A 21,914-nucleotide genomic window follows, 5' to 3' on the forward strand; every position below is an offset into this window, starting at 1 on the left:
TCTCAGATACTGGCACTATGTGTACTTCAGAGAGTAGCATAGAGGTGGGATCTGCATGTGGTGAGTCACTGGGCACGTGGCCTGCAGCCAGGGAAAGGGTCGCGCAGGTGCTCGCTCTCTGGAGGGCAAGGTTGCTGCAGCAGACTTGGATGAGTACTTCACTGGGGTGGCATACATAGAAAGTTTGATGGGCTTGTATAATTACATGCTTGGTATGTTAGCAAGTCTGCCAGAAAGTCTGCTGTCATTATCAAGAAGCATGGAGGAGCCTGGCATCAACTTGGCACAGGGTTTTGCACAGGGCTTGAAGCCCATCCCATCCAGCATGGAAATGGTAGCCAACTCCACGGGAGCACTTGCAGATACAACCACAGTGCAGTGTCAGATGACTGATGTCTCAACTTCCACTACAACAGAACTTTTGCATATACAAACATACGAATTAGGAGCAGAAGTAAGCCATTTGGCCCTTCGAGCCTGTTCTGCCGTTCAATAAGATCATGGCTGATCTGTTTGTGTCTCGAATTCCACACTCCCATAACGTTTGATTCCCTTGTCTAACAAGACTATCTGCCTCTGCCTTAAAAAATATTCAATGACCGTGCCTCCACCACCTTCTGAGGCAGAGTGTTCCAAAGTCGCACAAACCTCAGAGAAAACATTTCTCCTCCATCTCTGTCCTAAAAGGGCGACCCCTAATTTTACAACAGTGCCCCCTAGTTCTGGACTCCCCCATAAGAGGAAACATCCTTTCCACATCCACCTTGCCATGACCGTTCAGGATCTTATATACTTCAATCAAGTTTCCCCTCACTCTTCTGAACTCCAGTGAAAACAAAGCCCAGTCTGTCCAACCTTTCCTCATAAGACAACCACTCATTCCAGATATCAGTCTAGTAAACTTCTTCTGAATCACCTCCAACGCATTTACATCCTTCCTTTAAATAAGGAGACCCAATACTGCACACAGTATTCGAGATGTGGTCTTACCAATGCCCTGTATAACTGAAGCATAACATCCTTACTTTTATTTTCAATTCCTCTCTTAAAGGATAGCATTCCGTTAACCTTTATTACTTGCTGTACCTGCATACTAACTTTTTATGATTCATGCACTAAAACACCTAGATCCCTCTACACCTCAGGATTCTGCAGTCACTCTGCAGAAGCCACCCACTATCTGCTGCATTGGAAGCTTAGATTGAAGCTATGCACTCTTGACTTGGTTCCACGCAGGCTCAGACCGTTGTCATCGTGGGCCGCTGATACTAGTGCTCAAAGAGGCTCGTAGTGACTCTCAGCAGTCTAGCAATCTGTCCTCCAACAAATTATTGCGATTACTGAGGGGAGTAGCCGTGGCAGTGGCAACATGGAGCACAAGCCCTCAGGCTGATGGCATTCATCCTGCATCACTGCCATTCTGCCAGTGCTCTTGCTATTGCCCGTCAGCCCAGACTGCTGCCATCCATGCCAAGATGGTGCAGTCCATAGCCAGGCCTCTTAGGCCCAGAGCTGCTCAAGATCATCCTGCAAGGCCATCTGCAATCTCTCCCACTAAAAGTCAGTAGCCTTCTGCCAGCCATGCTGCAGCCACTTGGGTAACACTACATAGGAGCACTAGGCCAGGCAAAGGAAGACGGGCACTAAGGAAATTCACAAGGGTGAGATTGACTTTTGTATGGGATATTGGATGGTTTGTTTGGAATGGTTGTTTTATTGTAGCTTTTATTTCAGCATTATGGCGGAGAGGTACTGTGATGGTCAGTCACAGAGGGAAGGTAAGCATGTGGCTGTTGTTGAATGGAATTTTGGGGTTGTGTTCACTGGTACAGCAGTCAGATGAGTTGATAATGGGCAGCCTGGCTGGCAGGGTGATCTGTCGGTTGTCTTCTCCTTTTCCTCCTCTTCCTCTCCTTCCTCCTCTTCTCCTTCCTCTTTCCCCCTCCTCTGCCCCCCTGCTGCTGCTGACCTTATACCTGGTGGCAAGGGCTTTGTACTCATGATGGTGAGGTTGTGCAGGATGCAGCTGACGAAAGCAAATCATGACGCATACTCCTGCAAGTACAGTGGGGCTCCTCCAGAATGGTCCAGGCAGCAGAAACATTCTTAAGCACCATAATTGTCTGCTTGAATACATTCATTGTGGCAGCATGGCCTTGCGTTGTGCACTGTCATGAGCTCAGTGGCCAGCAGATAGCCCTCGTCATCCAGTAGCTACCCTCTGGTTTGATGTGGTGGCTCAAGTACAGAAGAAACAGTGGACTGGCACAGGACAAATGCACCATGACTGCTGCCAGGATACCGGGCATTCACCTGCATGATGTGTTGTGTAAGATTTCACATCTGGACTGTGCAGGGAATGGAATCCTTTATGACAATGCTGTTGGAACATAGGAGCAGGCGTAGACTATTCAGCCTGAGCCTGCTCTGCCATTCAGTTAAATCATGGCTGATCATCTACCTCAATGTCACTTTCCCATACTATCCCCATATCTCTTGATGTCATTAGTATCCAGATATCTATCAATTTCTGTCTTGAACATGTTCAATGATTTCGCTTCCACAGCATTCTGGGGTAGAGAATTCCAAAGATTCACTGCCTTCTGAAGAAATTCCTCCTCATCTCATTCTTAAATGGCCTACCCCTTATTCTGAGACTATGTCCCCTGGTTCTAGACTCACCAGCCGGGAGGAACATCCTATCTACATGCAACCTGTCATGCCCTTTACGAATTTTGTAAGATTCAATGAGATCATCTCTCATTCTTCAAAACTCTAGAGAATACAGGCCCAGTTTCCTCAATCTCTCCTCCTAAGACAATCCCGCCATTCCAGTGGTTAGTCTGGTGAACCTCTTTTGCAGTCCCTCTATGGCAGGTATATTCTTCCTTAGATGAGACCAAAACTGTACACAATACTCGGTGCAGTTTCACCAAGCCTCTATACAACTGCAGCAAGACTTCTTTACTCCTGTACTCAAAACCTCTTGCGATGAAGGCCAACATGCCATTTGCCTTCCTAATTGCTTGTTACCCCTGCATTCTAGCTTTTAGTGACTCATGAACAAGGACACCAGGTCCCTTTTGGATATCAACTTCCCAACCTCTAGCCATTTAGGAAATACTCTGTCTTTCTGTTTTTTCTACCAAAGTGGATAACTTCACACTTCTTCACATATTCCATCTGCTATGTTCTTGCCCATTCACTTAGTCTGTCCAGGTCCCCTTGAAGCCTGCTTGCATCCTGCTCAAACTTGCATTCCCACTTATTTTTGTGTCATCATATTTGGAAATATTACATTTGGTCCGCACATCCAGATCATTTATATGGATTGTGAACGGCTGTGGTCCCAGCACTGATCCTCGTGTTACCCCACTACTAACAGCCTGCCATTCTGAGATTCCTACTCTGTTTTCTGTCTGTTAACCCATTCTCAATCCATACCAGTATATTATCCCCAATCCCGTGTGCTCTAATTTTGTTTACTGTTCTGCTTGGGTCCTCATATTTTTTTTAAAAAGCCTTCTGAAAATAGATGCGTTGCCCATAGAGCCATGTGTGTGCAGTCAGTGGCACCTTGCAGCATTGGGAAATCTGCTATCCTGGCAAATCCATGTGCACAAACCACCTGTTTCTCTATGGTCAGAGTGCACAATGTACTCTCTTCTGGTATACTGGGCATCAGTCACTTCCCTTATATAGCAATGTTCTGCATACTGAGAAATATTTGAGATGTTGCCTGCTTCAGCCTGACACGAAGAGGTTTGTGGCCACGGTCCCCACTTACAGCCACTGGCAGGAACGGTAGGTCTTTGATAGTTTGTGAATTTCTGTAATTGTCTTCAGCCAAGCTATTTGACTGATCAATCTGGACATGTAAAACTGAAGTAATTGACGGGGCATGAAAAGAGGATTAGGTAATGCTGAAGCATGAAGCTGGACAAGATAGGTCAGAATTTGGTGAGGCCTGATCAGCCTATTACTTTGCTGTTAACATGTATGGATTATCCAGTAAACTCTCAGTTTTGTTGAAAGTGCTGCTGTTAAGTATATGCTTAATTATTGTCATATACTTAATAATAAATCTGTGAATGCCGACCTGTAATGCTGTGAACCCTGTTATTTTGAGGAATGATTTTATAAGAAAAACCATCCAAAAATCATCGAATGGTTACACCACAGAAGGAGGTCACTTGACCCGCCGTGTCTGTTCCGGCTTTCTAAGAGCAACTCAGCTAATTCCACTCCCTCCTTTCCTCATCGCCTTGAAAATTTTTTCTTTTCAAATAATTATCCAATTCCCTTTTGAAAACCATGATTGAATCTGCCACCACCACCGTACATTCCAGATCCCTAACCACTCGCTGATTAAAACGTTTTTCCTCATGTCCCCTCTGATTCTTTTGCCAATCAACTTCAATCAAAAACGACAAGACTAGATTCTGGTTGGGTGTTTTCTGGAGTGTTCAACTTGGAGAAGTGCATGCAACTTGACTGGTGTATAAAATAACTTAAATTCTTAACCCTCCCCAGTTCCTTAGCATCCGGCAGACAAAATGCCTGTTCTGAGGTGTATGCAGGGTAAATTACATTCAAATAATGCAAGAGACTTTAATGAAGGTGTAATGAGAGGTAAGTAGGATTTTTCCCAGCAATGAACTCCAGCTTAAAGTACCCATCCAAACATTGGGGAAAAAATGCATTTAAATAGGAGATTGGGGAAAAGACATTTAAAGATGTGCTCTGGATTTAAAACCTGATACAGTAAATCTGTACATGTGCAGTTGGTACAAATCAAATTCATAGCTTTCCTGTTCTTCCCAGTATCTTCCTTGGTGTTAAGGCTGCATTCATACAGGCCAGTAGTGGGGAAAGTGCATCTATGCACTGCGTAGACTGCCTGTGGCCAGCATCAGTTAGGCAGACCTAATGTATATGCTGCTAGCAGCAGCAATTTAATTAGAGGTGCCTAAGAAAAAATACCACCGTGCAGGGTTTGTTTTTTGTTCCTTGCTGCCACTGGTCCTGATTATCTACAGTACAGAGTTGCCTCTAACAATACTGTTGCCAATCAGAGGCGACCCTATTTAGAAATGTAAGTTTTGGAGTTCTTCAGCATCTTTTAAATTTGGTCTGTATACAAGAATATCTTTTTCTTGCTTGTTGGTACTAATTCTTGAGCAGATTCTCTTGGGATGTACCCTTATTTCCTCTCATAACCCCGCCCCGCAACCTTGATTTCAGTCAGCTTCTCCTCTGGATTTTGAACAGCTCTTAAACTGGCTATCCACTCTGAACTTTATTTTGAGGTTCCTTAGATGGCAATCAATATTTTAGATTGCTCTGATAACAGTTGAGTGAGGTAATAAACTCCTAGTATTGAATTTCCAGCCTATTTAATATGATATGATGAATTTGTACTGCCCAGTATCTCCACTTAATTTGCAGTGCAAGATTACTTGGCTCTTTCTCTACTTGCCTTTCACGCAAGACTGGAACTTGAATTTTTTTTTGTAGAATTAAGTCAAAGCAATATTTTAGTAATTGTGAAAATAAACTATTTGATCATCTCTCTTCAGATAGAGGTTAGTGAACTGGTGTCTTGCACCCTTGCTATCAGGCAGAAAGCCACTAGGTAAGGTAAATGTGTTTGTACATCTTGGGGTAATCTGAAAGGGTTACCTTTTGTAGTGCAATGGCAATAAGCAATCCACCACTAATGATCTGGAGTGGAAGGATTCATGATTCTGCCATAGCACACCTGCTGCCACCCCCCTCCCCCCATAACCACCCCATCCCACTTGGGTCTTGATCAGGGGTAGAGCGTCTTGTACAGTAACTCTCACTCGAGCAGCAGGCCAAAAGAGTATTGGAGGAGGTCTGTGGGAGCAGGCTGAATAGTTTAGCAAATCCACAAATCCAAATGTTCCGACCGACCGATCCAGTCAAAGCCCTGCCCCCAATTAAGATATGGTTCAAATCCCGGACAAGAAACCCAATTAATATGTTACGACCAATCGGTCTAGTCAAAGCCCCCAATCAAAATATACGATTCTGATTAAGATGGGAGAAACACACTGTTAATTCAATCCCGTCCCTCCACAGATCGCCTAACATATCATTTAAAATTTCCAAATTAAAGAAAGACCCAGCCAAATTCTACCATCTATTAACCCCTGAATGCGGCTTACCAACCAGGTGTCTTTAAATCAACAAATTAACTGTTTGATTAGAAAAACTAAATTCTTAAACACTACAAAGATATAAACAACATTTAAAATAGAAGAAATTAGAGTCCTTGCAAATTTACACTCCTGTCGGATCTGAAACAGTCCAAGGCTGCTTGAAGTCCTCAGAGCCGTCCGATGAGGAAAAAAGGTTCTTCAACAATAGAACTTCTTTGGCCTCCTTGTCTCGAGAGACAATGGGTAAGCACCTGGAGGTGGTCAGTGGTTTGTGAAGCAGTGCCTGGAGTGGCTATAAAGGCCAATTCTAGAGTGGCAGACTCTTCCACAGGTGCTGCAGATAAAATTAGTTGACAGGGCTGTGACGCAGTTGGCTCTCTCCTTGCGCTTCTGACTTTTTTCCTGCCAACTGCTAAGTCTCTTCGACTTGCCACACTTTAGCTCCGCTTTTATGGTTGCCCGCCAGCTCTGGCAATCGCTGGCAACTGACTCCCATGACTTGTGATCAATGTCACAGGACTTCATGTCGCGTTTGCAGACATCTTTAAAGGGGAGACAAGGACGGCCGGTGGGTCTGGTACCAGTGATGAGCTCGCTGTACAATGTGTCCTTGGGGATCCTGCCATTTTCCATGCGGCTCACATGGCCAAGCCATCTCGGGCACCGCTGGCTTAGTAGGGTGTATATGCTGGGGATGTTGGCCGCCTCGAGGACTTCTGTGTTGGAGATACGGTCCTGCCACCTGATGCCAAGGATTCTCCAGAGGCAGCGAAGATGGAATGAATTGAGACGTCGCTCTTGGCTGACGTACGTTGTCCCGACCTCTCTGCCGTAGAGCAAGGTACTGAGGACACAGGCTTGATACACTTGAACTTTTGTGTTCTGTGTTAGTGTGCCATTTTCCCACACTCTCTTGGCCAGTCTGGACATAGCAGTGGAAGCCTTTCCCATGCGCTTGTTGATTTCTGCATCGAGGGACAGGTTACTGGTGGTAGTTGAGCCTAGGTAGGTGAACTCTTGAACCACTTCCAGAGCGTGGTTGCCGATATTTATGGATGGGGCGTTTCTGACGTCCTGTCCCATGATGTTCGTTTTCTTGAGGCTGATGGTTAGATAAATTCGGTGCAGGCAGCTGCAAACCTGTCGATGAGTCTCTGCAGACACTCTTCAGTGTGAGATGTTAATGCAGCATCGTCAGCAAAGAGGAGTTCCCTGATGAGGACTTTCCGTACTTTGGTCTTTGCTTTTAGACAGACAAGGTTGAACAACCTGCCCCCTGATCTTGTGTGGAGGAAAATTCCTTCTTAAGACTTGAACGCATGTGAGAGCAGCAGGGAGAAGATGATCCCAAACACTGTAGGTGCAAGAACACAGCCCTGTTTCACGCCACTCGGGATAGGAAAGGGGTCTGATGAGGCACCACTATGCTGAATTGTGCCTTTCATATTGTCATGGAATGAGATGATGATACTTAGTAGCTTTGGTGGGCATCCAATCTTTTCCAGTAGTCTGAAGAGACCACTTCTGCTGACGAGGTCAAAGGCTTTGGTGAGATCAATGAAAGCAACGTAGAGGTGCATCTGTTGTTCACGGCATTTCTCCTGTAGTCCGTAGTCTAATCCAGAAGTCAAAATTGTTGCTTTCCTTAAATAAAAGTAAAATACTGCAGATGCTGGAAATCTGAAATACAAACAAGAAATGCTGGAACCACTCAGCAGATCTGGCAGCATCTGTGAAAAGAGAAGCAGAGTTAACGTTTCAGGTCAGTGACCCTTCTTCGGAACTAGCAAATATTAGAAATGTCAACCGTTATAAGCAAGTGAGCCGGGGGTGGGGCAAGAGATAACAAAGGAGAGGGTGTAGATTGGACAAGGTCACATAGCTGACCAAAAGGTCATGGAGCAAAGGCAAACAATGTGTTAATGGTGTGTTGAAAGACAAAGCATTAGTACAGATAGGGTGTTAACGGACTGAAGGTTGAACAGCAGCAAGTACAAACATGAAAAAAACAGTGGGTAAGCAAACTGAACAAACTAAGATGAAATGAAATAAACATTTTTTCTTTTTTACAACTTTTTTTTTAATAACTAAAAATAAAAGTAAAATGGGAGGCCTGTCATGCTCTGAAATGATTGAACTCAATGTTCAGTCCGGCAGGCTGTAGTGTGCCTTATCGGTAAATGAGATGCTGTTCCTCGAGCTTGCGTTTATGTTCACTGGAACATTGCAGCAATCCCAGGACAGAGATGTGAGCAGGGGGCAGTGTTGAAATGGCAAGCAACCGGAAGCTCAGGATCCTGCTTGCGGACTGAGCAGAGGTATTCCGCAATCCGGTGTCACAGTCTGCATTTGGTCTCCCCAATGTGGAGGAGACCACATTGCGAGCAGCAAATACAGTATACTACATTGAAAGAAGTACAAGTAAATCGCTGCTTCACCTGAAAGGAGTGTTTGGGGCCTGGGGTAGTGAGGAGAGAGGAGGTAAATGGGCAGGTATTACACATCCTGCGATTGCAGGGGAAGGTGCCATGGGACGGGGACGAGGTGGTGGGGGTAATGGAGGAGTGGACCAGGGTGTCGCGGAGGGAACGATCCCTTCGGAATGCTGACGGGAAGATGCGTTTGGTCGTGGCATCACGCTGGAGGTGGCGGAAATGGCGGAGGATGATCCTTTGGATATGGAGACTGATGGGGTGGAAAGTGAGGACAAGGGGAACCCTGTCACGGCTCTGGGAGGGAGGGAGGGGAAGGGGTGAGGGTAGAGATGCGGGAAATGGGCTGGACACGGTTGAAGGCTCTGTCAACCACAATGGGGGGAATCCTCTGTTGAGGAAAAAGGAGGTCATATCAGAAGCACGGTGGGCTTATAATGGATATTAGTAGACAACCTATGCCCAGAAATGGAGACAGAGAAGTCGGGGAAGGGTAGTGTCAGAGATAGACCATGTAAAGGTGAGAGTAGGGTGGAAATTGGAAGCAAAGTTTTCCAGTTCGGGGTGGGAGCAGGAAATGGCACCGATATAGTCATCAATGTACCGGAAAAAGAGTTGGGGGAGGGGGCCTGAGTAGGACTGGAACAAAGAATGCTCAACATATTCCACAAAAAGACAGGCCTAACTAGGACCCATGCGGGTACCCATAGCAACACCTTTTACTTGAAGGAAGTGAGTGGAGTTGAAGGAGAAGTTGTTCAATGTGAGAACAAGTTCAGTCAGGCGGAGGAGGGTGGTGGTGGATGGGGACTGGTTGGGCCTCTGTTCAAGGAAGAAGCGGAGAGCCCTTAAACCATCCTGGTGGGGGATGGAGGTGCAGAGCGATTGGACGTCCATAGTGAAGAGCAGGCGGTTGGGACCAGGAAACTGGAAATTGTCAAAAAAACGTAGGGCGTCAGAAGAGTCATGGATGTAGGTGGGAAGAGACTGGACCAGCGGAGAAAAGATAGAGTCAAGATAGGAAGAAATGAGTTCAGTGGGGCAGGAGCAGGCTGACACAATGGGTCTGCCGGGACAGTCCCATTTGTGGATTTTTGGGAAGGAGGTAGAAGTGGTCTGTCCGGGGTTGCGGGACTATGAGGTTGGAAGCTGTAGAGGGAAGATCTCCAGAGGAGATGAGGTCACTGACCGTTCTTTGGACAGTGGCTTGATGTTTGGTGGTGGGGTCATGGTCCAGAGGGAGGTAGGAAGAAGTGTCTGAGTTGGCATTGAGCTTCTGCAAGGTAGAGGTCGGTACGCCATGCAGCAACAGCACCACCTTTGTCTGCAGGTCTGATGACCATGTCGGGGTTAGACCTGAGAACGGAGTGCCTCCAGTTCAGAGGGGGACAGGTTAGAGTGAGTGAGGGGGGCAGAGAAATTGAGATGACCAATGTCTTGCCGACAGTTTTCCATGAAGAGATCAAGAGCGGGTAAGAGGCCAGGGGGAGGGGTCCAGGCAGAGGGAGAATGCTGGAGGAGGGTGAATGGGTTTGCTGAGCGGGGGGAGGACTCCTGGTCAAAGAAGTGAGCCCGGAGGCGGAGGCGACGGAAGAAGAGCTCAACGTCATGTCGAGCACGAAATTCATTGAGGTGGGGACGTAAGGGGATAAAACTGAGACCTTTGCTGAGTACAGAACATTCAGCATCAGAGAGGGGGAGGTCCGAGGGTATAGTGAATACACGGCAAGGGGTCAGGTCAGAAGGGGTGGTGTCAGAGGGAAGTGAAGCGGAAGGAGGATCTGGAGGAGCATTCGTCCCCATCAGCTGCTGGAGCTTGCGTTCCTTGACATCTGAAAGGAAGAAAAAAAGTTTTTTGTTAATGCGTCGGATGAGACGAAAGATTAAATGATACAGTGGAGTAGAACAGCTTTGAGATAAGGTGAGACAGTGCTGCTGGAGAGAGAGGTTCAGTGTGTGCATGTGGCGGCGCATAGCACTGAGCGTGGATCTCAGGATGCGGCGAGAGTAGCAGTCCGAGGAACGTTGTATTTCTCGGAGATACCTGTAGTACTGGGTGGATTCAAAACATGATGGGTGAAACTGCAGTTGGAATCCATGTGGAATAAGTCGGAGATGGAGACAGTCATTCAGGAAGGAGATGTGGCTGTGAAAACGAGTTTTGGCAGACACTTTATCAAACACCAGGAGGGAAATAGAAAGCAATGAAGGTGAACAAGGTAAAAGAGACAAACGAAAATCCCGTCGGAGAGAAGAGCAGAACTTCTTCAAGGTAGGCATTCCTGAAAGAGAAGTGGCAGTGAATTAAACACTAAAATAAAAGCAAAATACTGCGGATGCTGGAAATCTGAAATAAAAACAAGAAATGCTGGAACCACTCAGCAGGTCTGGCAGCATCTGTGGAAAGAGAAGCAGAGTTAATGTTTCGTGCTTTCCTTCTCCAGCGATGAATTTCTACAATTAACAACTCGCAAACACTTTTTAATGAATCAATTTGGCTTTCGAGTTTTGGAAGGATGAAAGATCGTCAGTCTAACTTCCCTTCCTTCAGTTTAAATTCTTGGAGATCTCTGTTTTGGCTGGACTTTTAGAATTTTGAGAGAGAATAATAAATAAACAGACTAAATTCTCTTCCTTCAATTTAAATGGTCTGAGAGTCTCCTTTTCAGGTGCTAACACACAGCTGTCTGTTTTTCCATTAGAACAGGCTGTTTGCACTATAAGCCAGTTCAAAATTAATTTGTGACAATGTATCTTCCGATGCTCCGTCTGAGTGACTGTATCCAAGGCAACGAGAATGCACCCTTTGAATTGCAGTCTCTGAATAGCTGTGTCCCGAGACAACGAAAATGCATTCTTTGACTCAGCTTCTGGAGCCTTCTGCCTTGAAGCAGTGTGGCTCCTTTTCCCAGCCTTAAAGGCACACTGCATTCTTTCCCCCCCCCCCCCAAAAAAACTACAGGATCATAACACAAGCAATCTACAGACGAAAAGTTTAACAGCTTAACTTGAAAATAAAATTGTCAGCAAAATAATTTGGCAGCAGAAAAAGTAATTTTCATTGTGTCTAAGGGCAACCTTCATACTTAGATCAAATACTGTCCAGACTGACTGGTGAGGAAGAAATGCAGTTTGCAGATCTGTTCCCTTCTCAGCCTATAGTTTTGCTTTGGCAAAGTGAGCCTCCCTCCCTTTTTCACCTGCTATCTGGTTCCCTTGTGTTTAGAAGATTGAGCGGATGATGTAATTAAAGTTTAAAATGTTAAAAGATTTGATAGCTTCTCTACATCTACACTATTACCTCTGGTTGGACAATCATGAATGAGAAGACGTAACCCTCCGAAATGGCCTAACTCTAATTTTAAGTTTATCAGGAAGCAGTTTTTTCATAAGGGGAGGTAAACATCTAGAATTCTCTGTCCCAAAAGACTGCAGATGCTGAGAAAATTAGAGCTTTCAAGACGGAAAGAGATTTTTGATAGGTAAAGATAGGCTTTGTATGTCTAGGTTTACTGACAATATTAAGTTAGGGACACAGTAAATAGTATCGATGGATCAGAAAGTTGTCATGGGATATTGATAGATTTAGGTGAGTGGGCTGATGGAGTTTAATGTGGGAAAGTATGAGGTCATCCACTTTGGACATAAAAGATGAATCTCTTGGTAGTTTCTAAATGGTGAGAAGCTAGGAACAGTGGATGAGCAGGGAGATTTAGAGTTCAAGTATAGAAATCACTGAAAGCAAGTGGACAGGTACAAAGACGAATGGAATGTTGGCCCGTATCTAAGAGGGCTGGGGATGGGAACCAATTGAGGAGGTCAGTTGACAGTAAGGAGGTAGTAACAAAAGCCTGTAAGGAACTAGATAATGAAGTCAGTGTGACTAAGGGGAAGAGCAGGCAGGGAGCAGATGATGAATGTAAAGGGACTGGTGGTCTGAGGTGCATTTGTTTTAATGCAAGAAGTGTAGTAGGTAAGGCAGATGAACTTAGGGCTTGGATTAGTACCTGGGAGTATGATGTTATTGCTATTACTGAGACTTGGTTGAGGGAAGGGCATGATTGGCAACTAAATATCCCAGGATATCGATGCTTCAGGCGGGATAGAGAGGGAGGTAAAAGGGGTGGAGGAGTTGCATTACTGGTCAAAGAGGATATCACAGCTGTGCTGAAGGAGGGCACTATGGAGGACTCGAGCAGTGAGGCAATATGGACAGAACTCAGAAATAGGAAGGGTGCGGTAACAATGTTGGGGCTGTACTACAGGCCTCCAACAGCGAGCGTGAGATAGAGGTACAAATATGTAAACAGATTATGGAAAGATGTAGGAGCAACAGGGTGGTGGTGATAGGAGATTTTAATTTTCCCAACATTGACTGGGATTCACTTAGTGTTAGTGGTCCAGATGGAGCAGAATTTGTAAGGAGCATCCAGGAGGGTTTTCTAGAGCAGTATGTAAATAGTCCAACTCGGGAAGGGGCCATACTGGACCTGGTGTTGGGGAATGAGCCCGGCCAGGTGTTTGAAGTTTCAGTAGGGGACTACTTTGGGAATAGTGATCACAATTCCATAAGCTTTAAAATACTCATGGACAAAGACGAGAGTGGTCCTAAAGGAAGAGTGCTAAATTGGGGGAAGGCCAACTATACCAAAATTCAGCTGGAGCTGGGGAATGTAGATTGGGAGCAGCTGTTTGAAGGTAAATCCACATGTGATATGTGGGAGGCTTTTAAAGAGAGGTTGATTAGCGTGCAGGAGAGACATGTTCCTGTGAAAATGAGGGATAGAAATGGCAAGATTAGGGAACCATGGATGACAGGTGAAATTGTGAGACTAGCTAAGAGGAAAAAGGAAGCATACATAAGGTCTAGGCGGCTGATGAAAGACGAAGCTTTGAAAGAATATCGGGAATGTAGGACCAATCTGAAACGAGGAATTAAGAGGGCTAAAAGGGGTCATGAAATATCTTTAGCAAACAGGGTTAAAGAAAATCCCAAAGCCTTTTATTCATATATAAGGAGAAAGAGGGTAACTAGAGAAAGGATTGGCCCACTAAAGGACAAAGGAGGAATGTTATGCTTGGACTCAGAGAAAATGGGTGAGATTCTAAACGAGTACTTTGCATCGGTATTCACCGAGGAGAGGGACATGACGGATGTTGAGGTTAGGAACAGATGTTTGATTACTCTAGGTCAAGTCGGCATAAGGAGGGAGGAAGTGTTGGGTATTCTAAAGGGCATTAAGGTGGACAAGTCCCCAGGTCCGGATGGGATCTATCCCAGGTTACTGAGGGAAGCGAGAGAGGAAATAGCTGGGGCCTTAACAGATATCTTTGCAGCATCCTTAAACACGGGTGAGGCCCCGGAGGACTGGAGAATTGCTAATGTTGTCCCCTTGTTTAAGAAGGGTAGCAGGGATAATCCAGGTAATTATAGACCGGTGAGCCTGACGTCAGTGGTAGGGAAGCTGCTGGAGAAGATACTGAGGGATAGGATCTATTCCCATTTGGAAGAAAATGGGCTTATCAGTGATAGGCAACATGGTTTTGTGCAGGGAAGGTCATGTCTTACCAACTTAATAGAATTCTTTGAGGAAGTGACAAAGTTGATTGATGAGGGAAGGGCTGTAGATGTCATATACATGGACTTCAGTAAGGCGTTTGATCAGGTTCCCCATGGCAGGCTGATGGAGAAAGTGAAGGCGCATGGGGTCCAAGGTGTACTAGCTAGATGGATAAAGAACTGGCTGGGCAACAGGAGACAGAGAGTAGCAGTAGAAGGGAGATTCTCAAAATGGAGACGTGTGACCAGTGGTGTTCCACAGGGATCCGTGCTGGGACCACTGTTGTTTGTGATATACATTAAAGATTTGGAGGAAAGTATAGGTGGACTGATTAGCAAGTTTGCAGACGACACTAAGATTGGTGGAGTAGCAGATAGTGAAGGGGACTGTCAGAGAATACAGCAGAATATAGATAGATTGGAGAGTTGGGCAGAGAAATGGCAGATGGAGTTCAATCAGGGCAAATGCGAGGTGATGCATTTTGGAAGATCCAATTTAAAAGTGAACTATACAGTAAATGGAAAAGTCCTGGGGAAAATTGATGTCCAGAGAGATTTGGGTGTTCAGGTCCACTGTTCCCTGAAGGTGGCAACGCAGGTAAATAGAGTGGTCAAGAAGGCATACGGCATGCTTTCCTTCATCGGACGGGGTATTGAGTACAAGAGTTGGCAGGTCATGTTACAGTTGTTTAGGACTTTGGTTCTGCCACATTTGGAATACTGCGTGCAGTTCTGGTCGCCACATTACCAAAAGGATGTAGATGCTTTGGAGAGGGTGCAGAGGAGGTTCACCAGGATGTTGCCTGGTATGGAGGGCGCTAGCTATGAAGAGAGGTTGAGTAGATTAGGATTATTTTCATTAGAAAGACTGAGGTTGAGGGGGGACCTGATTGAGGTGTACAAAATCATGAGAGGTATAGACAGGGTGGATAGCAAGAGGCTTTTTCCCAGAGTGGGGGATTCAATTACTAGAGGACACGAGTTCAAAATGAAAGGGGAAAAGTTTAGGGGGGATATACGTGGAAAGTTCTTTACGCAGAGGGTGGTGGGTGCCTGGAACGCGTTGCCAGCGGAGGTGATAGATGCGGGCACGATGGCGTCTTTTAAGATGCACCTAGACAGATACATGAATGGGCAGGAAGAAAAGAGATACAGACCCTTAAAAAATAGGCGACATGTTTCGATAGAGGATCTGGATCGGCGCAGGCTTGGAGGGCCGAAGGGCCTGTTCCTGTGCTGTAATTTTCTTTGTTCTTTGTTCTTTGAATACAAAGTGGTGGAAGTTTTTACAGCTATACAGATCTCTGGTTTGACCACCATCTGGAGTACTGCATTCAGTTCTGGGAACCGCACCTCAGGAAGGATCTATTGGCCTTGGTGTGGGTGCAATGCAAATTCACCAGAATAATACCAGGACTAAAAAGATTAAATTGAAAACCAGTTGCATAGTCTAAGCCTACAATCCCTTGAATATAGAAGATTAATGGTGATGTAGTAGAAGTGTTGAAAATGATATAAAGGAGTTTGATATGGTAAAGAGAGAGAAACTATTTCCTCTGGTGGGGAAAGCCAGAACGGCGGTGGGGGGGGGCGGGGGCGGGGTCAACCTTCAAATTAGATGTAGACCATTGATGATGTCAGGAAGCAGTTCATAGAGTAGTGGAAATCTGGAATACTTTTTCCTCAAGTAGTTGTTGAGGCTAGGTCAAAATAATTTCAAAACTCTGATAGTTTTGTTAGGCAAAGGTGTTTATTTTTATTTATTTATTTAGAGATACAGCACTGAAACAGGCCCTTCGGCCCACCGAGTCTGTGCTGACCAAGAACCACCCATTTATACTAACCCTACAGTAATCCCATATTCCCTATCACCTACCCACACTAGGGGCAATTTACAATGGCCAATTTACCTATCACCTGCAAGTCTTTGGCTGTGGGAGGAAACCGGAGCACCCGGCGAAAGCCCACGCAGTCACAGGGAGAACTTGCAAACTCCAGACAGGCAGTACCCAGAATTGAACCCGGGTCCCTGGAGCTGTGAGGCTGCGGTGCTAGCCACTGCGCCGCCCATTTAAAGGCTACAGAACCAAAGATGGAGTTGAGATACAGATCAGCCATCATCTACTTGAATGGGGCCTTACTGACGTGGGATTATCAAAAGAATTCCATTCCCTGCCACTCGTATCTCTCAACCTGAGTACAAAATCATGGTAAATTTATTTGCTCTGTGTCTTCCGGCAAAGTTTGTATGCTTAACAATACACCAAGGTCTTGAAATTACACCATGCGATACAACCAAAACATTCAACTGACATTCCCCTCTTCACTAATTTAAGCAGAGATATCATTCATTTAAAATAATTTTCAGGGCTATCTAGTTTTGTGCTGTGCTTCACCTTTCCTTACCAATTGAAGTCCTGCTTCCTGTCATTTTAGGCACAACGCCAGCAGAGGAACGAATATGAGGATTCTTTGGATGATATGCTACACAAAATGGATGTTTGTCTTGCGTCACTAGATCTCGGTGAGTAAAGCTGAGTCATTTCGTTCCCTCCCCCTCCACCCCACTCGCACCAAACACAGGACTAGGTACTGTACATTACTTATGAAGATACCTTAGTCCATAGTTTCTAGCAATTAATGGAAAGGTGTCTCAATTCTCCAGTATTGTAACCTGCAAACCTTTGTCAAGCAACACATGAGAAAAATGCCTATCTCTCTAGATGGTGAGTGTCAGGTTGGCTGAGCTGTAGCACTAACTCCTGAGTCAGAACGTCATTGGTTCAAGCCCACTCCAGGACTTGAGTATATAATCTAAGGTAACACTTCAGTGTGGTATTGGTGGAGTGCTGCATTGTATGAGGTGTCATCTTTCCAATGAGCTGTTAAGTGAATGCCCCATCAACCCCAGGGCATGTTCTGAAGGAAGATTTCTGTTATCCTGACCATTTATTTTTTGTGAAGCTCGCTCCCCTCAACTCAACATAGTATGTCAGATGAGTCTGACCAAGGCTCAGAATAACTGAAGCATAGCTTCCTTCCCAATGTAGTTTGGCTCTGTTGAAGTAAAGGCTGACATTCCATTAGCCGCCTTGATTACTTTTTGTACTTCTGCATTAGCCTAATTGATTTATATACATGGACACCTTAAATCCCTTTTGCTTTTCCACAGTTCCAAAATGTCTCTTGCTATTTGGAAAATATTCTGATTGGTCATACTTGAAATGGATGATTTCACACTTCACTCCATTGAGCTCCATGCCAACAGTTTTGTCCACTCACTTAATCTTGTAACTTCCTGCTCCAAACTACACAGCTTGGTGTTATCTGAAAACCTGGAGATACAATTCTCTATTCTTTCGTGCAAGCGCAGCAATGACCGTTTAACTTCGGTGGTGGAGAAACTTCTAGAAATAATAATTCGGGACAAAATCAATAGTCACATGGACAAATGCGAGTTAATCAAGGAAAGCCAGCATGGATTTCTTAAGGGAAAATCATGTTTAACTTGCTGGAGTTTTTTGAGGAGGTAACAGAGAGGGTTGATGAGGGCAATGCTGTTGATGTGGTGTAGATTGACTTTCAAAAGGCGTTCGATACAGTGCCACACAACAGACTTGTGAGCAAACCTGTAGCTCGTGGAATAAAAAGGACGGTAGCAACATGGATACGAAATGGGCTGAGTGACACGAAACAAAGAGTAGTGGTTAATGGATGTTTTTCAGGCTGGAAGACGGTTTTTTATTTGTTTTTTTTTTAATTTTAGAGATACAGCACTGAAACAGGCCCTTCGGCCCACCAAGTCTGTGCCAACCATCAACCACCCACTTATACTGATCCTACACTAATCCCATATTCCTACCACATCCCCACCTATCCCTATACTTCCCTACCACCTACCTATACTAGGGACAATTTATAATGGCCAATTTACCTATCAACCTGCACGCCTTTGGCATGTGGGAGGAAACTGGAGCACCCGGAGGAAACCCACGCAGACACAGGGAGAACTTGCAAACTCCACACAGGCAGTACCCAGAATTGAACCCGGGTCTTTGGAGCTGTGAGGCTGCGGTGCTAACCACTGCGCCACTGTGCCGTGGAGTTTGTAGTGGAGTTTCCCAGGGTTCAGTGTTGGGGCCCTTGCTTTTCCTGATATATATTAATGACCTAGAACTTGGTGTACAGGGCACAATTTTAAAGTTTGCAGATGATACAAAACTTAGAAGTATTGTGAACAGTGAGGAGGATGGTGTAGAACTTCTAAAGGACATAGACAATGGTGGAATGGACAGACAGGTGGCAGATGAAGTTCAATGTGGAGAAATGTGAAGTGATTCATTTTGGTAGGATGAATATGGAGAGACAATATAAAATAAAGGGTACAATTTTAAAGGGGGTGCAGGAGCAGAGGGACCTAGGTGTATATGTGCATAAGTCATTGAAGGTGGCAGGACAGTAGAATGAGTGGTTAGTAAAGCATATAGTATGCTGGACTTTATTAATAGGGGCGTAGAGCAAGAAAGTTATGTTGAATTAAAAGCAAAATACTGCAGATGCTGGAAATCTGAAATAAAAATAAGATGCTGGAAATACTCAGGTCTGGCAGCATCTGTGGAGCGAGAAGCAAAATTAACATTTCAGGTCAGTGACCCTTTATCAGAACTGGCAAAGGCTAGAAATGTAAAAGGTTTTAAGCAAGTAAAGCGGGGGTGAGGCAAGCGATAACAAAAGAGAAGGTGTTGATAGGACAAGGTCACAGAGAATAACTGACCAGAAGGTCATGGAGCAAAGGCAAATGGTATGTTAATAGTGTGGTGAAAGACAAAGCATTAGTACAGAGAGGGTGTTAATTGACAGAAAACTGAACAGCCTGGCTCCAAGCACAAACATGAAAAAAAGTTATGTTGAACTTGTATAAGACATTAATTCGGCCTCAGCTGGAGTATTGCATCCAATTCTGGGCACCACACTTGAGGAAAGATGTGGGGGCATTGGAGAAAGTACAGGAAAGATTCACGAGAATGGATCCAGGGATGAGGAATTCCAGTTATGAAGATAGATTGGGGAAGTTAGGACTGTTTTCCTTGGAGAAGAAAAGGCTGAGAGGTGATTTGATAGACCCCACATGATTTTGAATACCTCTATCAGAGTAGGTAGAGAGAAACTGTTCCCACTCATGAAAGGATCGAGAATGAGAGGGCACAGATTTAAAGTATTTCGTAAGAGAAGCAAAAGTGAGATGAGGAAAAACTTTTTCATGCAGCAAGTGGTTAAGGTCTGGAATGTGCTGCCTGAGTATGTGGTGGAGGCAGGTTCAATTGAAGCATTCAGAAGGGAATTAGACAGTTATATGAAAAGGAAGAATGTGCAGGGTTATGGGGAGAAGGCAGGGGAATGGAACTGAGGGAGTTGCTCTTTCAGAGAACCGGTGCGGACATGATAGCGCAGAAGGAGGCCATTCGGCCTGTCACGATTCTGTGAAGTCATTAAAGTATATGGTGAAAAGCTGAGGGCTCTGTACAGATCAGTGGTCATTGCCCACCAATTGGAGTGCATTCCCTTTATCTCTACTTTCTGGTCCTACCTCCAAATTGCAAAGCATGTTAGCATGTGCTATCATTTTTGCTAATCTGTTGTACAGACTCTTATGAAATACCTCTGGAAGTCCATGTAGACAACATCCATAGGCATACTCCTCTCCACCATGTTAATGACCTAAATTAGTCAAACTCGACCTAATCTTCACACATCCAAGCTCACTTTTGTTTTCAGCTCAAGTTTAGCTACTTTGTCCCTAATAATTAGTTTCAGTAACTTCCCCACAACTGATGTTAAACTAACAGGTTTGTAGTTTCCTGTTTTCTCAGTCCCTCTCTCCCTAAATAATAGTGATATTTTCAGTTTTCTCCACCCCCCCCCCTCCCCCCCCCCCCCCACCACACCCCAATCCAAGGCACATTTCCAGAGTTGAGTGTTTTGGAAAATTATGACCAACATGTACAATTTCCTCACCTATTTTTTGCCAGTAACCTGGAGTGGAAACAATCAGATCCTAGAGACTTGTCTATATCATGTCTTCTTTTCTGTTACAATTTCCAAGTTCTAGAGCACAAGTCTTCAGTGTTATTGCCAGTACGTTGTAGGGGCCCATAGCCTTTGCAGTATTCAGTGTCTTCAGCCATCTCTTGATATCACGTGGAGTGAATCGAATTGGCAGAAGACTGGCATCTGTGATGCTGGGGACCTCAGGAGCAGGCTAACATGGATCATCCACTTGGCAGTTCTGGCTGAAGTGCTGGGCTCCTCCATCATTGAGGATGGGGATATTTGTGGAGCCACCTCCTTGTGTTAGTTGTTTAATTGTCCACCACCATTCACGACTGGATGTGGCAGGACTGCAGAGCTTAGATCTGATCCATTGGTTGTGGGATCGCTTAGCTCGGTCTATCACATGCTGCTTCTGCTATTTGGCATACAAGTAGTCCTGGGTTGTGGCTTCACCAGGTTGACACCTCATTTTGAGGTATGCCTGGTAGTGCTCTTGGCATGCCCTCTTGCACTTTTCATTGAACCAGGGTTGATATCCTTGTTTGATGGTAATGGTAGAGTTGGGGATATGCCTGTGTTAGTTACAAGGTTACAGATTGTGGTTACTGGTTATCGGGTGTGATCTGAAAATACCAGCAGATATGTTGCTGTCAGTGCAACAGAGTTAAAAATGTGCCAGTTTGACTAACAAAGTCTAGTAGTTATACGTTCCTTTGGTTGCAGAGCAGTCAGGCAACCAGTGATCAATTCATCTGTTTATTCTCCTTGCCATTAGAAAGCATTGCATTTAATTTAAAAAAAGTATGGTATGTGATGAGGGCATGTGACGCAGTGAGACAAAGGTCTGTGTGCAATTGTGAACTTCCCCAATTGGTTGATGTATAATCACAGTTTAAAAACTTCTTCCAAGGTGATACAGCTCAGCTTTTTCCTGACTCCTCCAAGTAATCCAGCAGATCTCCAGCCCATTCTCAGGGAATCCTCTTGTTAGTGATTGATGGCTGAATGGGTATTTTGAAATGTTTCTGCATTTAATTTCTGTGATGTAACTGCTGTTTCACAGTGGGAACTGTAAAAATGAATATGTCTTGTTTTAAATGCAGCAAATTTGGATCATCTGGGAGAGTGCAATGTTGATGTCATTCACAGCGATGAGAGTATGATGCAGCTGGAGCAGACTGTGGGTGACAGACATGAGGGTAAGAAACTGGATGGCGAAAGTGGCAGGCATGAAGAAAGTTGCTGAGAAATCCTCACGGTTAGCTGGTCATCAAAATAATCATGACATTTGTGTAGGTAGTTCTGATTTATTATTTGGAAACTGGCATTAAAAACTGAAGTGTGGCATGGGTACAAAGCATACAGTTCAGATCTAGCAAGTTTAAGAAGACCCTACAGTGGCATTTGTGTGTTTTGATCACCTTGAACTTCATTCTTTTGAGAAACAGGTGTGAAATAATTTCAATCAGTTGTTAGCTGAATTTCCATTTTTGATTTAGCTGCACTGTTTTTTAACCCAAGATTTTTTAAATTAGTTGAAATGGGCGGCACAGTGGCGCAGTGGTTAGCACCGCAGCCTCACAGCTCCAGCGACCCGGGTTCAATTCTGGGTACTGCCTGTGTGGAGTTTGCAAGTTCTCCCTGTGTCTGCGTGGGTTTTCTCTGGGTGCTCCGGTTTCCTCCCAC

The 21,914-nt window shown here is 44.8% G+C and overlaps 1 protein-coding gene across 1 annotated transcript in view; it reads left to right on the plus strand.

Annotated features, from left to right (window-relative positions):
• Positions 1 to 21,914, plus strand: part of knl1 (kinetochore scaffold 1) — a 160,489-nt gene that overhangs the window by 90,457 nt on the left and 48,118 nt on the right. The window contains exons 16-17 of the mRNA XM_068039647.1: positions 16,614 to 16,701; positions 21,332 to 21,427. Coding sequence (XP_067895748.1) covers positions 16,614 to 16,701; positions 21,332 to 21,427 — 184 coding nt within the window. The remainder of the gene's footprint in view (positions 1 to 16,613; positions 16,702 to 21,331; positions 21,428 to 21,914) is intronic.

The sequence above is a fragment of the Heterodontus francisci genome, chromosome 9, assembly GCF_036365525.1.
Source record: "Heterodontus francisci isolate sHetFra1 chromosome 9, sHetFra1.hap1, whole genome shotgun sequence".
Lineage (NCBI taxonomy): Eukaryota > Metazoa > Chordata > Chondrichthyes > Heterodontiformes > Heterodontidae > Heterodontus > Heterodontus francisci.